Genomic DNA, 17,500 nt, shown 5'->3' with positions numbered 1-17,500 from the left:
TAGTCAGTGAACGACGAAGAAGAAGAAGAAGACTACATTTAGTCAAGCTGTGGAACTCACAGAATGAAACTGAACGTAGTCCGCCGCTAGTGCAAAAGGCAGTGAAAGTGACGAGCCTGTTTGGCGCGGCAGCGGTTGCGCTGTGCTTCATAGCACGCTTTACTGTACCTCTCTTCGTTTTAACTTTCTGAGCGTGTTTTTAATCCAAACATATCATATCTATATGTTTTTGGAATCAGGAACCGACAAGGAATAAGATGAAATAGTTTTTGAAACGATTTTGGAAATTTAATTTTGATCATAATTTTTAATTTTTTTAATTTTCAGAGCTTGTTTTTAATCCAAATTAACATATTTATATGTTTTTGGAAATCCGAAAATGATGAAGAATAAGAAGAACGTAAATTTGGATCGTTTTATAAAAAATTTTTTTTTTTACAATTTTCAGATTTTTAATGACCAAAGTCATTAATTAATTTTTAAGCCACCAAACTGAAATGCAATACCGAAGTCCGGCCTTCGTCGAAGATTGCTTGGCTAAAATTTCAATCAATTTGATTGAAAAATGAGGGTGTGACAGTGCCACCTCAACTTTTACAAAAAGCCGGATATGACGTCATCAAAGACATTTATCGCAAAAAGAAAAAAAAAATCCGGGGATATCATTCCCAGGAACTCTCATGTCAAATTTCAGAAAGATCGGTCCAGTAGTTTAGTTTGAATCGCTCTACACACACACACACACGCACACACATACACCACACCCTCGTCTCGATTCCCCCTCTATGTTAAAACATTTAGTCAAAACTTGACTAAATGTAAAAAGATGAGAGGGTGGGTTATGAGAGAAAGAAAGAGAGAGACGGGGGTGAGTGGGCAACGGAGAGAGAGAGAGAGAGAGAGAGAGAGAGAGAGAGAGAGAGAGAGAGAGAGAGAGAGAGAGAGAGAGAGAGAGAGAGAGACTGAGACAAAGAGAAGGAAACACAGAGAGAGACAGACAGAGGCTGAAACACTCAGAGACCGACAGAGAGACACAGACAGAGAGACAAACAGAGACCGACAGAGAGACACAGACAGAGACCGACAGAGAGACACAGACAGAGAGACAAACAGAGACCGACAGAGAGACACAGACAGAGAGACAGAGACAGACAGAGACATAAATATAGGCAAACGCTTAATCATAGACATTCCAGAATGTTCGGCCTGAAATGACTCTGAAATGAGCATCAGTTATGAATATTCATAAACAATGGTAGACGTAAACATTTAAGAAAAGATGAGATGAATATTCATAACAAGGTCCGATAATCGGCCGAATTAATGAAAAGTAAGTTCTGATCAAACGAGCGTGGCTCCACTTGTTGACATAACCCGAACGGTCAGCGAGTCATTCCAGGCTGGGAATTCGTGAAATGTTTATGAATAATGCCCCTCTCTGTCTCCTCTTTCGTTCTACCGGCACGGTTGGCCTAGTGGTAAGGCGTCCGCCCCGTGATCGGGAGGTCGTGGGTTCGAACCCCGGCCGGGTCATACCTAAGACTTTAAAATTGGCAATCTAGTGGCTGCTCCGCCTGGCGTCTGACATTATGGGGTTAGTGCTAGGACTGGTTGGTCCGGTGTCAGAATAATGTGACTGGGTGAGACATGAAGCCTGTGCTGCGACTTCTGTCTTGTGTGTGGCGCACGTTATATGTCAAAGCAGCACCGCCCTGAAATGGCCCTTCGTGGTCGGCTGTGCGTTTAGCAAACAAACAAACAAACTATTTCGTTCTTCCCCCCCCCCTCTCTCTCTCTCTCCCTCCCTCCTCAGTTCTCTCGCTCTCGTCTCTCTCCCTCCCTCCCTCCCCCTCCCAGTTTTATTTAATTTTTGCAGAAAGATCGTCATGTTATTGTAAGTATGTTCACCCCCATCATAAGGGGCAATAGCCTATATGATTAAACAATCCAATCCAATCTCTCTCACTCTCTCTCTCACTCACTCACTCACTCTCATCACTCACTCTCTCCTCTCTCCCTTACTCACTCACTCTCTCTCTCTCTCTCTCTCTCTCTCTCTCTCTCTCTCATTTGCTTGCTTGTTGGTCTGCCTATATACGTTCTTGCATGTTAATTGTACGCTATCATGTTTCTTGTGTAATTTTCTGTAAAAAAATGATGGCATGAATTTACCCAAATATTTACGGACGCCGTATTCCTTTATATTATGATTTATACCCGTATATACACTGACACAGACACACAGACACACAGACACACACAGACACACACACACACACACACACAAACACACACACACACACACACACACACACACACCGTATATTCTTTCAGTTTCAGTTTCAAACGTCTAAAAAGCGCTGTCCGTCTCTGTGGCTTATTGTCTCTTCAGGGACAATTTCCCTTTGGTCAATTAAACGCCGGGTTTTTATTCGAGCTCTTCGTTTCTTTACAAAACGAATTTGCTTTTCTCAACAACATCAAATCAAAAAAGAAAGCGAGAACTAAGAGAAACATTTAAACGGAGGTAAGAAGAAATGCAAAACTTCGACAGCTAAATACAGGCAAACAAATGTAAGAAAAAGCGTTTTATGCAAACAAAGGTTCATCTGGCTAGTGTTCGCAAGACATGGTGTCAGTGCTGTCTTTGGTTTCGGCCAGGCTGTAATTCACTAGTTTCGGTTGAAAAAAATCCAGTGCATTCATTTTCATTTTATAAGGCCCACAGGTTGACTTAACGTGTTGATTCCGCTCTACGCGACTTGTTTATTGTCAATTTTACTTTTTTTTCTCACTGTGTTTCACACTATCATAATAACAGCATTAAGTACGCCATGTCATTTGTAACGATACACTTCGTACAACGAGTTTCTTGGGCTCAAACAAACGTCATTTGTAAAGTGATATGCAATAAAAATATAAAAAACCAAAAATCTTCCCCTTGTATTTTGTTACATTTTTGTGTCTGTGAGTGTGTCTTTTGTGAGAGGTTTCAGATGACAAATGCGTAGAGTCATGTTTTACCGCATCAACAGAAAGGAAGATTAGAGAAATAAATCATTCCACACTCATCAGACCGCCAGTCAGTCGAAGAAGATTAAAAAGAGTAGCTGTGTAAATGTATATAACGCAACGTCAGAGAGAGAGAGTGAGTGAGAGAGAGAGAGAGAGAGAGAGAGAGAGAGAGAGAGAGAGAGAGAGAGAGAGAGAGAGAGAGAGAGAGACAGGGACAGAGACAGAGACAGAGAGACAGACAGAGAGACAGAGACAAAGAGACAGACAGACAGAGACAGACAGACAAAGACAGAAAGACAGACAGACAGAGTCAGGCAGACAGAAACAGACATAGAAAGAGTGAGAGACAGACAGGCAGACGGGGAGACAGAGACAGGGAGACGGAGTCAGAGAGAGACAGACAGAAGCGGAATGTGTGTGTGTGTGTGTCACACGAACATAAATAAAGGCATTTGTTGTCAAATGTTCGCTCAAAGGGTACAGGTAACTTCTGATTATGTGCGTATAGCTTGAAGCAACACAATGCTTCGACTGAAATATGAAACCATGACGTTTGAAAAGAGCAATGAGATATATCTTCTCGCTTGCATGCTGAGTGTCAAGTCTTCACGAATGATATTCACCATTTACAAGGAAAATTTACCAATCCAGTTAGCAGTATCATATGCTGCATTAAGGCAGAGTAAGCCTCCCGTAAACCATCACAGATACGGTCAGGCTTTTACACACAGTACAAACACCCTTTCATTTAAACACTCACCAATTGAGAACATCCTAGGTGCCCTCCGAAAAGAGCGAACAATTTTCAAAGACTTTATTTTTGGGTGGTTTATCTTACCCCTGAGCCATCGTGAACCCGTGTGATCCAGTCACTTTCCCCCTTTTCACAATGCAGTCGTCATAGTTAGTCATTTGAATGCGACTCGACGTGAGCTTATCTAAAATAGCACGTTTTTTATGCACGAAACAACGGCTGTGGTTCACAAGAACTCTAGCGATGGATTTTGACTGTTGAGAGGAACGGCGATTTGCACTGATAAACCGGGCCGTCGTCTGCTACGACCCTTGCGTGACCCTGCTTCCGGGCTTTTCTTTTTTTAAACTTTCACAACTTCGAATTGTTCTGATCTTGTCTTGATGAAAAACGAATTCTTTTATGATTAAAGAATGTTTGTGTAACAAGCTGTCAATTTATTATTTAGATTTTAAAAGTTAGGTCTAGCACCAAAACGAGGCGCCATTGTTGTAGAGGAGCAAGTCCAAGAAAATAAATTCTTGGAAAATGTCTCACGCTCGACAGAAAGCAGCCAGGATGTTCCCGTTCGGTGAGCGTTCAAATGGAAGTATGCTTGTACTGTATTTAGACGCTCGGGGAGCTCTGTGATGGTTTACGGGAGGCTTACTGTGCCTTTACTTACTTTCTCGTGTATTCTGCTGTCAGAATATTGATCTCTCATTAGTTTCTTAAAAATGTACTGTTCTATCTTCTGATTCTTTTGAAAGAATGTTTGTCTACACGCTTTTTATTATTTCTTTTAATTTTAAATCAAAATACAAAAATAGGAATTTTATTGAGAAACCTCGATCCATCGATCTTTAAAGATAAGAATAAGAATAAGAATAAGAATACTTTATTATCTCATAGAGAAATTCAGGCAAACAAGATACACGAAATAGAAACACTAATGCTGTGTAACATTATAAATAGCCTGGCATAGGCTATGTTAAAGCCATATGTACTCGATGACTATACACGCTAATTGCTTTACCAACAGCTGGAGACATGCTAAATTAAGTTCCCTGCAAAATATTGTGGTCTAGGACCCCTTCAATGTTGAGATATTTGAATTTTTATTTTGATCTAGATGGTCCTATTTATAGATTTGGCAACACATGTAACGTTGATGCAAGGGAGCTAACACCGCGGCTTTGTTGACATCCTCACTTTTTCAGAGGCCAGAACAAGCTGTAATGCATGTATTACAATCATATCGTCATTATATGGTCTTATGGTGCGTTTGACATCGATTGTGGGCAAACTACACTTTGTAAACACGGGAGTTCGTTAGTATGCCTTTAAGAGGTTTCATATTGATATTTTGCTCTAGTAAGCGTTTGAGCGTGCCCGCACGTGCCTGTGTGTGTGTGTGTGTGTGTGTGTGTGTGTGTGTGTGTGTGTGTGTGTGTGCGCGCGTGCGTGTTCAATTATTATATATAGCGAATTTGTGTGATTGTAGTTGATAGCGATTGATTTATTTGAATGTGCATTGTGTATTTGTTTAATTTGACGATTCTTGAATGTATATTGTTGCTGTAATGAAGATTAATTGATTTTTTTCCCAAGTGTTCATCATGTACATGACTTTGTGATTGTTGAAATTTAGTTTTGGAAGGCGCTTAGAACTATGTTAGTATTTGGCGCCATATAAATACCCTTATCAAAGTTATTCTTATTCTTATCAAAGGATCATTCTTATGAAGAATCTGTAATTACATTTCATCTCACTCCCTGCAGCTTTTTTCCTCAAGTTACAAAAATAAGCTTTAGAACGAAATTGACATTTACGTGGAGTAATAATTCATAAATACTGGACAGGGAAATACATATCGCTTACTGGTATTTTGCAATCATGTTTGAAGGCGTACGAGTCCTACACTTTAATCGACAATTCCGTTCAATCAAAAAATTACAACCTGGCGTGGGATCGTTTCGCCATAAATAGTTTCATTTCATTTTCATTTTTCATTTCATTTTCATTTTCATTACTTTATTGTCCCATCGCTGGGAAATTCGGGTCGCTTCCTCCCAGTGGAAAGCTAGCAGCAACGGAGTCGCGCTACCCAGGTGTCTGCGTGTTTAGGTGTATTCAGCCACCTGCACTTATGGCAGAATGACCAAGGTCTTTTACGTGCCATTGTGATGACACGGGGGTGGGACATGGCTTCCGTCTCTGGGTCTGCACATAAAGTTGACCCGTGTCCGTCCCGGCCCAAATGATAGATACTTGTGATAGACACCGTTACAATTTCTCTATGGTTTAAAGGCCCACTCCGCCTCGTAAAAACAGTTCACTTCATCATCTCAGATCTGGTCAGGCTTTCACGTTGAATAAGACCATCCCTCTACTTAGTCACATACCAAAAATGAACAGCCTTCGTGCGCTCTGTGCACAGAGTGGGTGTGAATTATTTTGGCAAAAGCCACGACAATTAATTGAATTCGTCAAAAGATTTCAACTCATCACAGCAAACAGTCATGGTGTTGATTTTGGGTATGTGACCAAGCGGAGGATGGTCTTATCCCGTGTGACATTCTGGCCAGATCTGAGACAACGAGGCGAACTCTTTAAACGAGGCGGAGTGGGCCTTTAACTTTAGTGAGCCTGGACGGAAATATATCAGAGGTGGCCTCGGGTTTTTAATCAATCAATCAATCAATGAGGCTTATATCGCGCATATTCCGTGGGTACAGTTCTAGGCGCTCTGCAGTGATGCCGTGTGAGATGAAATTTTATACGGCCAGTAGATTGCAGCCATGTCGGCGCATATTTACCTTTCACGGCCTTATTCCAAGTCACACGGGTATGGTAGACAATTATTAACTGTGCCTAAGCAATTTTGCCAGGAAAGACCCTTTTGTCAATCGTGGGATCTTTAACGTGCACACCCAATGTAGTATACACGGGGGGTGGTTCGGACACCGAAGAGAGTCTGCACACAAAGTTGACTCTGTGAAAATAAATTTCCGCCGAACCTGGGATCGAACTCGCGCTGACAGCGGCCAACTGAATACAAATCCAGCGCGCTACCAACTGAGCTACATCCCCGTCCGGATGCACGTACATGTATGCGTTTGCGTGCGTGCATGCATTCGTGCGCGCGCACCGCTTGGGTGTACATGTTTGCCTGCCTGCGCTGTGTAAAAAAAAAATTAGAATAAGAATATAAAAAGTATATGGAGGGCAAGCGACGAATAACGAGATTACGCTTTACAGAACGTTCCTGGGGCAAGCCGTACATCCTTCAAACAGCAGAACATATTGTTTACAAATCGCGCAGCTACATTAATTAACAGGGCGCAAGTGTTCACTGATTATCTTGTGACAGCGATGCTACAGGTGGGTGGACATTTAATTCTGCTGATTTGAAGAGGATCTTGAACAGGAAAACCAAATGAGAAAAAAAGGTGACCGTACAAGAATAAGATTTAGTTGTAAAACGCAGTGGAGCCCGAACAAGAATGTAAAACGACTGAGGTGTCAGGTGACTGTACAAATATAAGACTGTGCATTAATTCGACTAATGAGCGCTTCTAGGGTGATAACGCGAGACAACTCCTGTGATCTTGCCGCAAGGTGGTGCCAGTTACCAGCCGAAAGAAAGAAGGGGCATAACCTCACCAGAACCGGCCATTGTCTGTTTACCGTATGAAATGCACGACTTACACACGAACTGTTACCAAACCGATATGCTATTTGGGACCAATGCAAGTGGTTTTTTTCCTTTCTCGTGTGATCTTGCCGCGAGGTGGCGCCAGTTACCAGCCGAAAGAAAGAGGGGGCATAACCTTACCACAACCGCCCATTACACCGAGGAGCCTGTACAGGAATACCAAACGAGGAATAAGGCGACCGCACAAGAACAAGATTTACTAATTGTACTAATCAGAAGCACCTGTAGCAGAATACCAAACTAGGAATAAGGCGACCGCACAAGAACACGATTTAATATTGTACTTATCAGAAACGCCAGTAGCAAAATACAAAAGAGGAATAAAGAACAAGATGAAAGCATTGTACTTATCAGAAACGCATGTAGCAGAATACCAAACTAGGAATAAGGCGACCGCACAAGAACACGATTTAATATTGTACTTATCAGAAACGCCAGTAGCAAAATACAAAAGAGGAATAAAGAACAAGATGAAAGCATTGTACTTATCAGAAACGCCAGTAGCAAAATACAAAAGAGGAATAAAGAACAAGATGAAAGCATTGTACTTATCAGAAACGCATGTAGCAGAATACCAAACTAGGAATAAGGCGACCGTACAAGAACAAGATTTAAAGGCTGCCATATTCGTAGCGTTCATTAATTAATTCATATTGTTTACATGTGCCAATAATGTTATAAAACTGTACCTAAGCGGATATAATAACGATTGGCTGTAGCTTTTTGTTTGTTTGTTTGCTTAACGCCCAGCCGGCGACTACGAAGGGCCATATCAGGGCTGTGCTGCTTTACCCAATATTGACGGACTGTGTGATGATATCTTCTGCTATGGTCTGTTGAGACAGTGATATCAAAATCGAGACCGGAGGTCGAGATTTTGATATCACTGTCGAAACAGACCAATAGCAGAAGATATCATCACACAGTCAGTCAATGTTAGATATATTGCTAATTCTTTGGACATTTTGTATTTACTGTAAAGAAATTACAAAAGTTTTTGTCTCAGTTTTGGCTGTTCCATATCCCTCCCTGAGATTATTATTTCTTTTTGCTCACTCTTTTCTTGTACTTTTCAGTATTTTAAAGTGTCTTTCCTTTCACAAAGTCTTTAGTCACTTGCTCAACTAAATTCTGGGATAATTACATTTTCATATATATTTGTTTGTTTTTAAATTTAGGTGTTTTTGTTTTTGAAGTGGGGAAGCAATAAAGAGGTCGTCGATATCAAAACTGATATCGACGGAAATGTCGTCGATATCACTTTTGCACTGAGCTCAGTTTTGCCCAATTGACCAATGGAAATCCACGTAACATATGAAATAGCAATATTGACATATAACGTGCGCCACACACAAGACATAAGTCGCAGCACAGGCTTCATGTCTCACCCAGTCACATTATTCTGACACCGGACCAACCAGTCCTAGCACTAACCCCATAATGCCAGACGCCAGGCGGAGCAGATTGGCTGTAGCTTTCGAACACAGAAAAAATTATTTCAGTATTGCAAAGTGGTGTTGATAGTGTCGAATCTAAACAGAACAGTAGTCTCAAAGTGAAAGTGGATGTTTTCCGGAAATTGCACAGGCGGAAATATACGATCTCTCACAGCACATATTCGCAAGAATAAGGCCACAGGCTTCTGCTGACAAGCTACAAGTACATCTAATTTTCTAATAGGCCTATGTACTCACGTGTCCAGCAAAACTTTGGCGAGTTCAGTATCCCCTTAAAAAGGCCTTTGTAGGGGAAGGGCTCCTAATATGGACCACTTTTTGTTTTATGCTGATAACTAGCTTGTTTTCTTGCGAAGAAGTTTCATTTTGTGTTTGGTAGTCCTTCTCTCATAGTTTAACCGTTAGGCCTAATTAGAGTGAAATAGCTTTGATAGACATTCAGCAAAAATTAAATACAGAAAAAATCACAAATGGTCCATATTAGGAGCCTGGGCGCCTAATATGGACCAGTGAAGCGGCCTTCACGAATCACTGTAAAAAGCCCCCTATACTTCATAATAACATGATACAACTTTGTGTACAAGTCAGACTAATTCAAATATGCTTTAGATTTATCTGTGTCAGGTTGATGAGAGCATTATTTAAAGCACACCAGGAAACTAAAGAAGCTTATCAAAAACAGAGTGAAAATAAGTGAAATTATCAACTTCCACGAAAAGAAGACTTTTTGTTATTATTTTTGAATCTCGAAGGCTAGTTATGTGTTATTTCCAGCAAGCTTCTCAATGAATTAATGAAAATAGCCTTTAGCTTTTATTTTCTTCGAATTTTTTAAGGTGGTCCATATTAGGGGACTCGCACATACTTTGAGATTTTGCTATTATTTTTTGTTTGCAGTAGAAACTCGGGGTCAACACTGCTAAAATGTAACAAATACGGTCTTAGCTGTCATATATAGCAATTTTTGTGTGATAAAAGCTTTGGCTGTGGACAGAAACGAGTCCGTTTTAGGCGGCAAATTTAGAGTGAACGCTGCCAAAAGTGAAAACAAGTCGCGTAAGGCGAAAATACAATATTTAGTCAAGTAGCTGTCGAACTCACAGAATGAAACTGAACGCAACGCAACGCAGCAAGACCGTATACTCGTAGCATCGTCACTCCACCGCCCGTGGCAAAGGCAGTGCACGTGGAATTGACAAGAAGAGCAGGGTATTCGTTGCGCTAAGAAGGATAGCACGCTTTTCTGTACCTTTCTTCGTTTTAACTTTCTGAGCGTGTTTTTAATCCAAACATATCATATCTATATATTTTTGGAATCAGGAACCGACAAGGAATAAGATGAAAGTGTTTTTGAATTGATTTCGAAAAAAAAATTTTGATAATAATTTTTATATATTTAATTTTCAGAGCTTGTTTTTAATCCGAATATAACATATTTATATGTTTTTGGAATCAGCAAATGATGGAGAATACGATAAACGTAAATTTGGATCGTTTTATAAATTTTTATTTTTTTTTACAATTTTCCGATTTTTAATGACCAAAGTCATTAATTAATTTTTAAGCCACCAAGCTGAAATGCAATACCGAACCCCGGGCTTTGTCGAAGATTACTTGACCAAAATTTCAACCAATTTGGTTGAAAAATGAGGGCGTGACAGTGCCGCCTCAACTTTCACGAAAAGCCGGATATGACGTCATCAAAGACATTTATCAAAAAAATGAAAAAAACGTTCGGGGATTTCATACCCAGGAACTCTCATGTCAAATTTCATAAAGATCGGTCCAGTAGTTTAGTCTGAATCGCTCTACACACACACACAGACACACACACAGACACACGCACATACACCACGACCCTCGTTTCGATTCCCCCTCGATGTTAAAATATTTAGTCAAAACTTGACTAAATATAAAAAGAGAAAAAGCCTAACGGTTTTGAGGTTTGTGTTTCTGCAACTGTTTTGACATGTCCAAGTTATCCAGAGAGGGTGAATACAGCGAATAAAACTTTTTTGAGCGCTCTAGCGCCGTTAGTTTGTCAGAACAGGAGGTGGTCCATATTAGGAGCCGGTCCATATTAGGAGCCTTTCCCCTACTTGGTTCTCAATTTGAAGCGATGGGCCTCTGACGAAAACAATCTTTCTTTCAGCGCGACCCAGCGCTGGTGCTGCGTGGTGATGAAGCAAGGAGTCCACTTTCTCTTCTCAGCAGATTTAGTGGCCTTGACAGCTTTAACGGGTTTACTTCCATCTTTTTTGCCATTGTACGCAACCGCGCTTTGACTGTCTCCGACGCCATCTTTGGTTTACGAAACGTCACGAAGTGACGTCAACGGTCTAAAAATAGCCCAAGTCCTGGAGAACTGTTGCTAAACAATGCAATAAAGAATTAATTATTTCTCGTAATTGGTAAGGACTTCAAACCTAAAACTTTGCAGGAAGCTTAATTTATACATCCCCGCAACGATGGGAAAAGCCCTGGAAGTAATTAAACTAATTAAATAGGACTATATGTCAGCCTTTAATAGGCTATCTGTATACTTATTAGAAGCGTCTGTAGCAAAATACAAAAGAGAAATAAAGAACAAGATGTAATCATTGTACTTATCAGAAGCGCCTGCTGCAGATAGAATACGGCGAGAAATACTGACGTGAGCGTACAAGACTAAGATTTAATAGTTCTAATCAGAGGCGCCTGCGTGTACAGAGGAATACAGAACGAAGGACAAGTCTACTGTCGAACGAATGTTTTACCATTAATGTCACGCCCACTTTCCATTTGTGTCGTCGCTTTCTTCTGTTTTATGGAGATGGGAGGGGACAAGAGAAGAAGCAACACATGGGAACTTGGTCTATGTGAACGTGAGAAGCAAACTTAAAACAGAAGCCGGAGCCAGCACAGACAATAGTATCTATAGGTGGGTGGTGTAACTGAAGCCAGCCAAACGCTGTCTGTCTCAGTGGCTGGCTGTCTGACTGTCTTTCTCTCTCATGTGAGCGCGCTCTCTCGCTTTCACGCAGTTTTAGATCAGTGGCGTGTGCGGACCGACTGTCCCTGTAGAACATCTCTCAGTGTCTCTGTCTCCGCTATCTCTGTCTCTCTTTCTCTGTCTCTTTCTCTCTGTCTCTGTCTGTCTGTCTGTCTGTCTGTCTGTCTCTCTCTCTCTCTCTCTCTCAGACTCTCTGTCTCTCTCTCTCTCTCTCTCTCTCTACGTGTATATTTCAGAGTGGGTTTCCCCGGTAAGAATCTTCACTGAAAAGCTTTCCCAGAAAAATGTGTATGAGTGTGGGTGTGCATGCGCACGCGCACAGTCGAATCGTGAAGAACCCTCAGAATGTGTCAAATAAAGATGCCCGCAGACTGTACTGTACACAAAACGACAAGCTTGCTGCCAACCTCGTGTTTTCTTTGTGTGCACTTTCTGGGACCTTTTTATCACAGCTGAGCGTTCGAAAGGAGACACAGTCAATGGAGGCAGTTGCCAATAAACTGTCTGGCCATCCGAGTTTGTAGCAGGTAAACAAGGGGGGAAGCTGGTAGCAGGTAAACAAGGGGGGAAGCTGGCTCTCCCAGATCTCTGCCCAGACTCAATCGATGTCACTTTAAATGTTCGCGCCGATCCAAACCTACCTTCCTCAGTCGTATTCCAAAGATACCGTTGTTCTGCTTGAAGTTCTAGCTACAAATGTTGTGTTGTGCCACAAGACTTGGTATCTTTTCCTTCCCTTGTCAGTACCCCCTCCCCCCCCCCCCCCCCTACACACACACACAGGACGGACAGAATCGGCAAAAGAAAGAATTACTGAACATGCACTTCAAATGTATGAGCTTGGTATTTAGTTGATAGTCTCTGACACGTAACATTAATATACTGTAAAAGTCAGTTTGATAAATCCATACCTATATTTGAACGTCTTGACGTTAGGCCTTGCGTGCATAAAAAAGGTCAAGTTTTTAAATCAAAAATCATTGTGTTGAAATCCTCCACGCTTTTTGTGTTTTTCATCATATCACAAGTGACATTAGAGTTCGCGCAAATGTCACTACAGAAGTTAACACGACGCCCAAAGTCGACAACAAAAACGTCTGAACAAAATGAAAATGTTAAATTAAAGGCACAGACCTTCCCATGTAAACGATTCGGCTCCCCGGCGTTTCAAATATGGTCAGATTCTAACATGGAATTAGACCATTTCACACACACACACACACACACACACACACACACACACACACACACACACACACACACACACACACACACACACACACACACACACACACACACACACTATCTCTCTCTCTCATTTCTCCCTCTCTCTCTTTCTAATGTATAGATCTCTTCGCAAAAACTACAACACTAAAAGCCGTTTCCTTACTTATCTCGACTTTCGATTTACACAAAATGCTCATTATTGCAGCTATAACCACTTCGCAGCTACGTTTGACTGCAGTCTGCAGACATGAGCAGATTTAGATGAAAATGGAGCCGCAAGTAATTGCTTTTTGCGCTTTGTGTCTGACCGATTAGCCTGGGTGTCAAAAGTCGCCTCTTTGATCTCATGAAATAGAAATGAAGATTAAGGGGAAAGTGGTGGTTGTGGGGGTAAAGGTGTATGGGTGGAAGGGGTTCTTGGAGAAGGGAGGAGAGAGGGGGGGGGGGGTAGTATAGGGGGTAGGTTGCTGGCGGAGGCGAGAATAGACAGGATTTGAAAAGACAGAGTTACAGAAATTCAATAATAGACATTATTTCAACCGAATAAACATTCAACAATGGACGTAAATTCAACAGAATGAAAATTAACTAACAAAATCAATTACTGAGTAACTAGCGAGGTAGCTAACTAATCATATTGAACGAACGAACAAACGAACGAACGAACGAACGAACCATAGAACGAACGAATCGAACGAATCGAATTAACAAACAAACGCCGACCTGACGAACGGATGGACAGCGGAACTCACTCACTTACTCACTAAAAATACACAAGATAACAAAGAAATTGTGCATAATTATATACCATTACTTGTCCGTAAGTATATCATATCGAACACTCTTTCGACTTCCCTTCATCCCACAAGCACAAAATGCTAGCCAATTCCGGTGACATGCACGAAGGTTTCTACAACCTTATGAAAAGGGCAAGCGGGTTTTTACACCCCCGGTATAGGGGTGTGTATAGGTTTCGCTCGATGTGTTTGTTTGTTTGTTTGTTTGTGTTCGCATATAGATCTCAAGAATGAACGGACCGATCGTCACCAAACTTGGTGAACAGGTTCTATACATTCCTGAGACGGTCCTTACAAAAATTGGGACCAGTCAAACACACGGTTAGGGAGTTATTGGTGAATTAAAATTATACAAGGACTTATAGAGGGACATCTTAATGGTCAAAGGGAAATAACCATTCTCACTCAGTCACTGCCACCAACTGAGAAGGTTATTTCCCTTTGACGGGGGTGTTTTTCCTACCTCGGAGGAATTTCTTGTTTTCTCTTTTTTTCCAAATGTGGAACAGAACGAAAAGGAAAGAAACTTAAGTGTTGTTTGGAAATATCTCAGAAACAAAAGGGACGGAAGCGCTCAAAATCATGCCTACGACGTGTATGGTAGTGTTGTTGAGAAAAATATCTGAAGAATGTGTTGCAATACTGACACGACAAGAACAACTAGTGGAGAGTGCTCAACGATCGTTTATTCTCATAGTATACACCTACATCTTCACTAGTAGACATAGACATTCAACTGAAAAAAATGACAAACAGACAGACAGAAATGATACAGACAGACAGACAGACAGACAGACAGACAGACAGACAGGCAGACAGACAGGCAGACAGACAGGCAGAAACAGGCAGAAAGACGTTTCTACTTGTAATGTGCAGCAAAAACTGAAACGCTTCAAAGAAACTGAAAAAACCGTAACAAACAAAAAGAAAGAACAAAATTGTTCTTCGGAACAAACTCTCGCCCGCACCAGCCAACCGTTGTCCGAAGAAAAAACATACCTTTAACAGTTCTGTCTGCATTATTTTGCCACGAACAAGTTGAAGGTACTAGTAACAGTCGCCTTCCAGTGTATATCATGCATGACTAGCTTTTAGCTGGGATAAAAGCTTGACCCAATCGGACTCTTACTGTGGCCAAAAGCCCTCTGTCTGGCTGTTTTTTGTTCATAATAGGATGGTTTTTTCCCTTCTTTTTCTGTGCTAAAGTTCTTTCTTAACTGAAACCTATTGAGACAAGCTCCGAAATTGATTCAACAACAAAATCCCTCTCTCCAAAATCAAACTCGCGTTCACTTATGTTTGTACAAGTTAGTCCGTCCTAATAATTAAGTATCTATTCTTTTGGTGATTTAATATATTGTTCACTGTTGTTCACTGAATCGCAGAAAAGAACTTTCAATTTGTACAAACTGACTTTAACTTTACTTTCTCAACTTGGCACGTGGAGTAAAATCGCTGCAAATATCCCAGGAACAACAAAAAGACATGGTTTTGTTTTAACAAATTCACATTTAACTATAGTGGATGGAAGAATTCACAAAAAATTACTTACTTTCTGAAGTTGCCAAGACATGGAGAAAAAATGTGAAGATCCAAGACACACACAAACTGCTGTACCATCCGTTCGCCCTGCATAGTCCCATCTTTGCCTCTGTACCAAATGATACTGCCGTCGTCGTCGCTGTTGCTGGTGGTGGTGTTACTGCCGCCGCTGTTGCTGTGCAGTGCCGTGCCGCTACCGTCGTACCGCTGACATAGCGCTGCACAGTGTAGCCAGGCTTTGGACCCAAGCTGCGAGTCGATGACTGCGATTGCAGGTACTGAAAGGTTACAGTAAGGTTATAAGTTTGTTTGCTCAAAATGCGATTCATATTGCTTTTACTGGCAGATATTGTATGGAGAAAGAGAGAGGGGAGAGAGAGAGAGAGAGAGAGAGAGAGAGAGAGAGAGAGAGAGAGAGAGAGAGAGAGAGAGAGAGAAATGTGTGTGTGTATGTGAGTTTGTTTAACTTCGTTCAAGTAAGTCCACACAATATATCCCCCAGTTGTTCCTAGCGACACAGTACAAAAACAACATCCAAACTGACTGAGTTCAGGGCCGGACTAGGCGAAGAGGAGGGGGGGGGGGGGGTTGCCAGTGGTGGTCCAGGGGGATGTTCCCCCTGGCGGGGTCAAGGGGCAGAGCCCCTTGTGGGGGTCAGGGGGCAAAGCCCCCTGAAGCGGATGGGTAGGTCATATTTTGAGATAGGAAAATGGTCGCTCCTTGCATGAAACGGCATAAAATAAACAATAATAAAAAAAATAATAATAAGTGAGGTACATGTTTAGGGGGGGGGGGTTGCGCAACCCCCATAACCCCCCCGGTAGTCCGGCCCTGGAGTTGTAATCGCCATTTCATTTTTTCACGAACGTAGGGCCAACACAGATTTGTCCATTGACCACTCGCCTTCACGGTAATCAAGGTTTGGATATTGCTCAGAGAAATGGACGCGATTCCAATGAAGTAACCAGACTCTCACACAAAAACTCTCTCCATTCAGAAACTGTCGTCTGTTTAGGCTGCGAAAACCGCCAGGTCTGATTTGAGAAAAAATGTACCTATTCTGGTTTAAAATTCAAGCGGCGCAACTGCAGTTGGCAATGGAATCGACCAGATTGGTAGGATACACATAAGTTAAACTCATATTGTCAAGTTATGCCAAGAAACTGTATCATGTCAAGTGTAATATTTTTTTAATTGCGGATGATGCATATATCATGCAATACTGATAAATGTTAGAGAGAGAGAGAGAGAGAGAGAGAGAGAGAGAGAGAGAGAGAGAGAGAGAGAGAGAGAGAGAGAGAGAGAGAGAGATCTGAATTGAATCGAGTTGAATTGAACTCTATTTTTTGAGGGTGACAAAATAAGCAATGCAACCATGCTTTTTTCATCCGGCCCATTGAGGGGTAACTCGATAACAAGAAGAAATTGAAGTAGCTACAGTAGCCTATAATTTACATAATCAACATGTCCGGCAATCAATAAGACATTTCAATATGCATTACGGTGCATTAGCAATGATGGAAAATAATAACAAATAATGTTGTGTTTGTATAAAAACAATTTCTTATTGCATCAAAGAGGGAGACACACACGCAGACACACACACACACACATACACACACACACACACACACACACACACACACACACACACACACACACACACACAGTACGTTTCTATAGCTTTCTACAATTTTTACCTCCATTTTTCCACTCCCCCTAAAATGCCGGCGCATCCTCCACCCCTGTTCCCCTTCCTCCCGATTTCTATCATTTTCCACTCAATCTAGCTTCAAACTAGGACGCTTCTTATGGCGGCTCTTGATTAAATCGATGGCTTCAAAGGGAGGTAACTTGCTTCTTGGCTGCCAGCGTTCCTTCCATCTTTCCAAGCCTCGACTCATTTTTCTGAGTAAGATGTGAAAATGTTTCTGAAGCCCATTTTCTACTTTTTGATTTTTGAAAAGGTTAGGCAGACATAATGAACAGAAAAAGATGTGAGGGGGTGAGGGGGGGTG

General features: G+C 41.5%; 1 protein-coding gene and 1 long non-coding RNA gene across 2 annotated transcripts in view; both read right to left on the bottom strand.

The window, feature by feature from the left end:
- The window catches only part of LOC138964297 (uncharacterized), a 300,694-nt gene that overhangs the window by 149,844 nt on the left and 133,350 nt on the right, over positions 1 to 17,500 (bottom strand). The window lies entirely within an intron of this gene.
- LOC138963664 (carbonic anhydrase-related protein 10-like) overlaps positions 1 to 17,500 on the bottom strand; it is a 91,860-nt gene that overhangs the window by 70,929 nt on the left and 3,431 nt on the right. The window contains exon 2 of the mRNA XM_070335511.1: positions 15,493 to 15,760. Within this exon, the coding sequence (XP_070191612.1) occupies positions 15,493 to 15,760 (268 nt within the window). The remainder of the gene's footprint in view (positions 1 to 15,492; positions 15,761 to 17,500) is intronic.

This window comes from Littorina saxatilis, linkage group LG4, assembly GCF_037325665.1.
Source record: "Littorina saxatilis isolate snail1 linkage group LG4, US_GU_Lsax_2.0, whole genome shotgun sequence".
Classification (NCBI taxonomy): domain Eukaryota; kingdom Metazoa; phylum Mollusca; class Gastropoda; order Littorinimorpha; family Littorinidae; genus Littorina; species Littorina saxatilis.
Note: the sequence above shows the minus strand (reverse complement) of the source record. Positions and strands in the feature narration are given on the sequence as shown.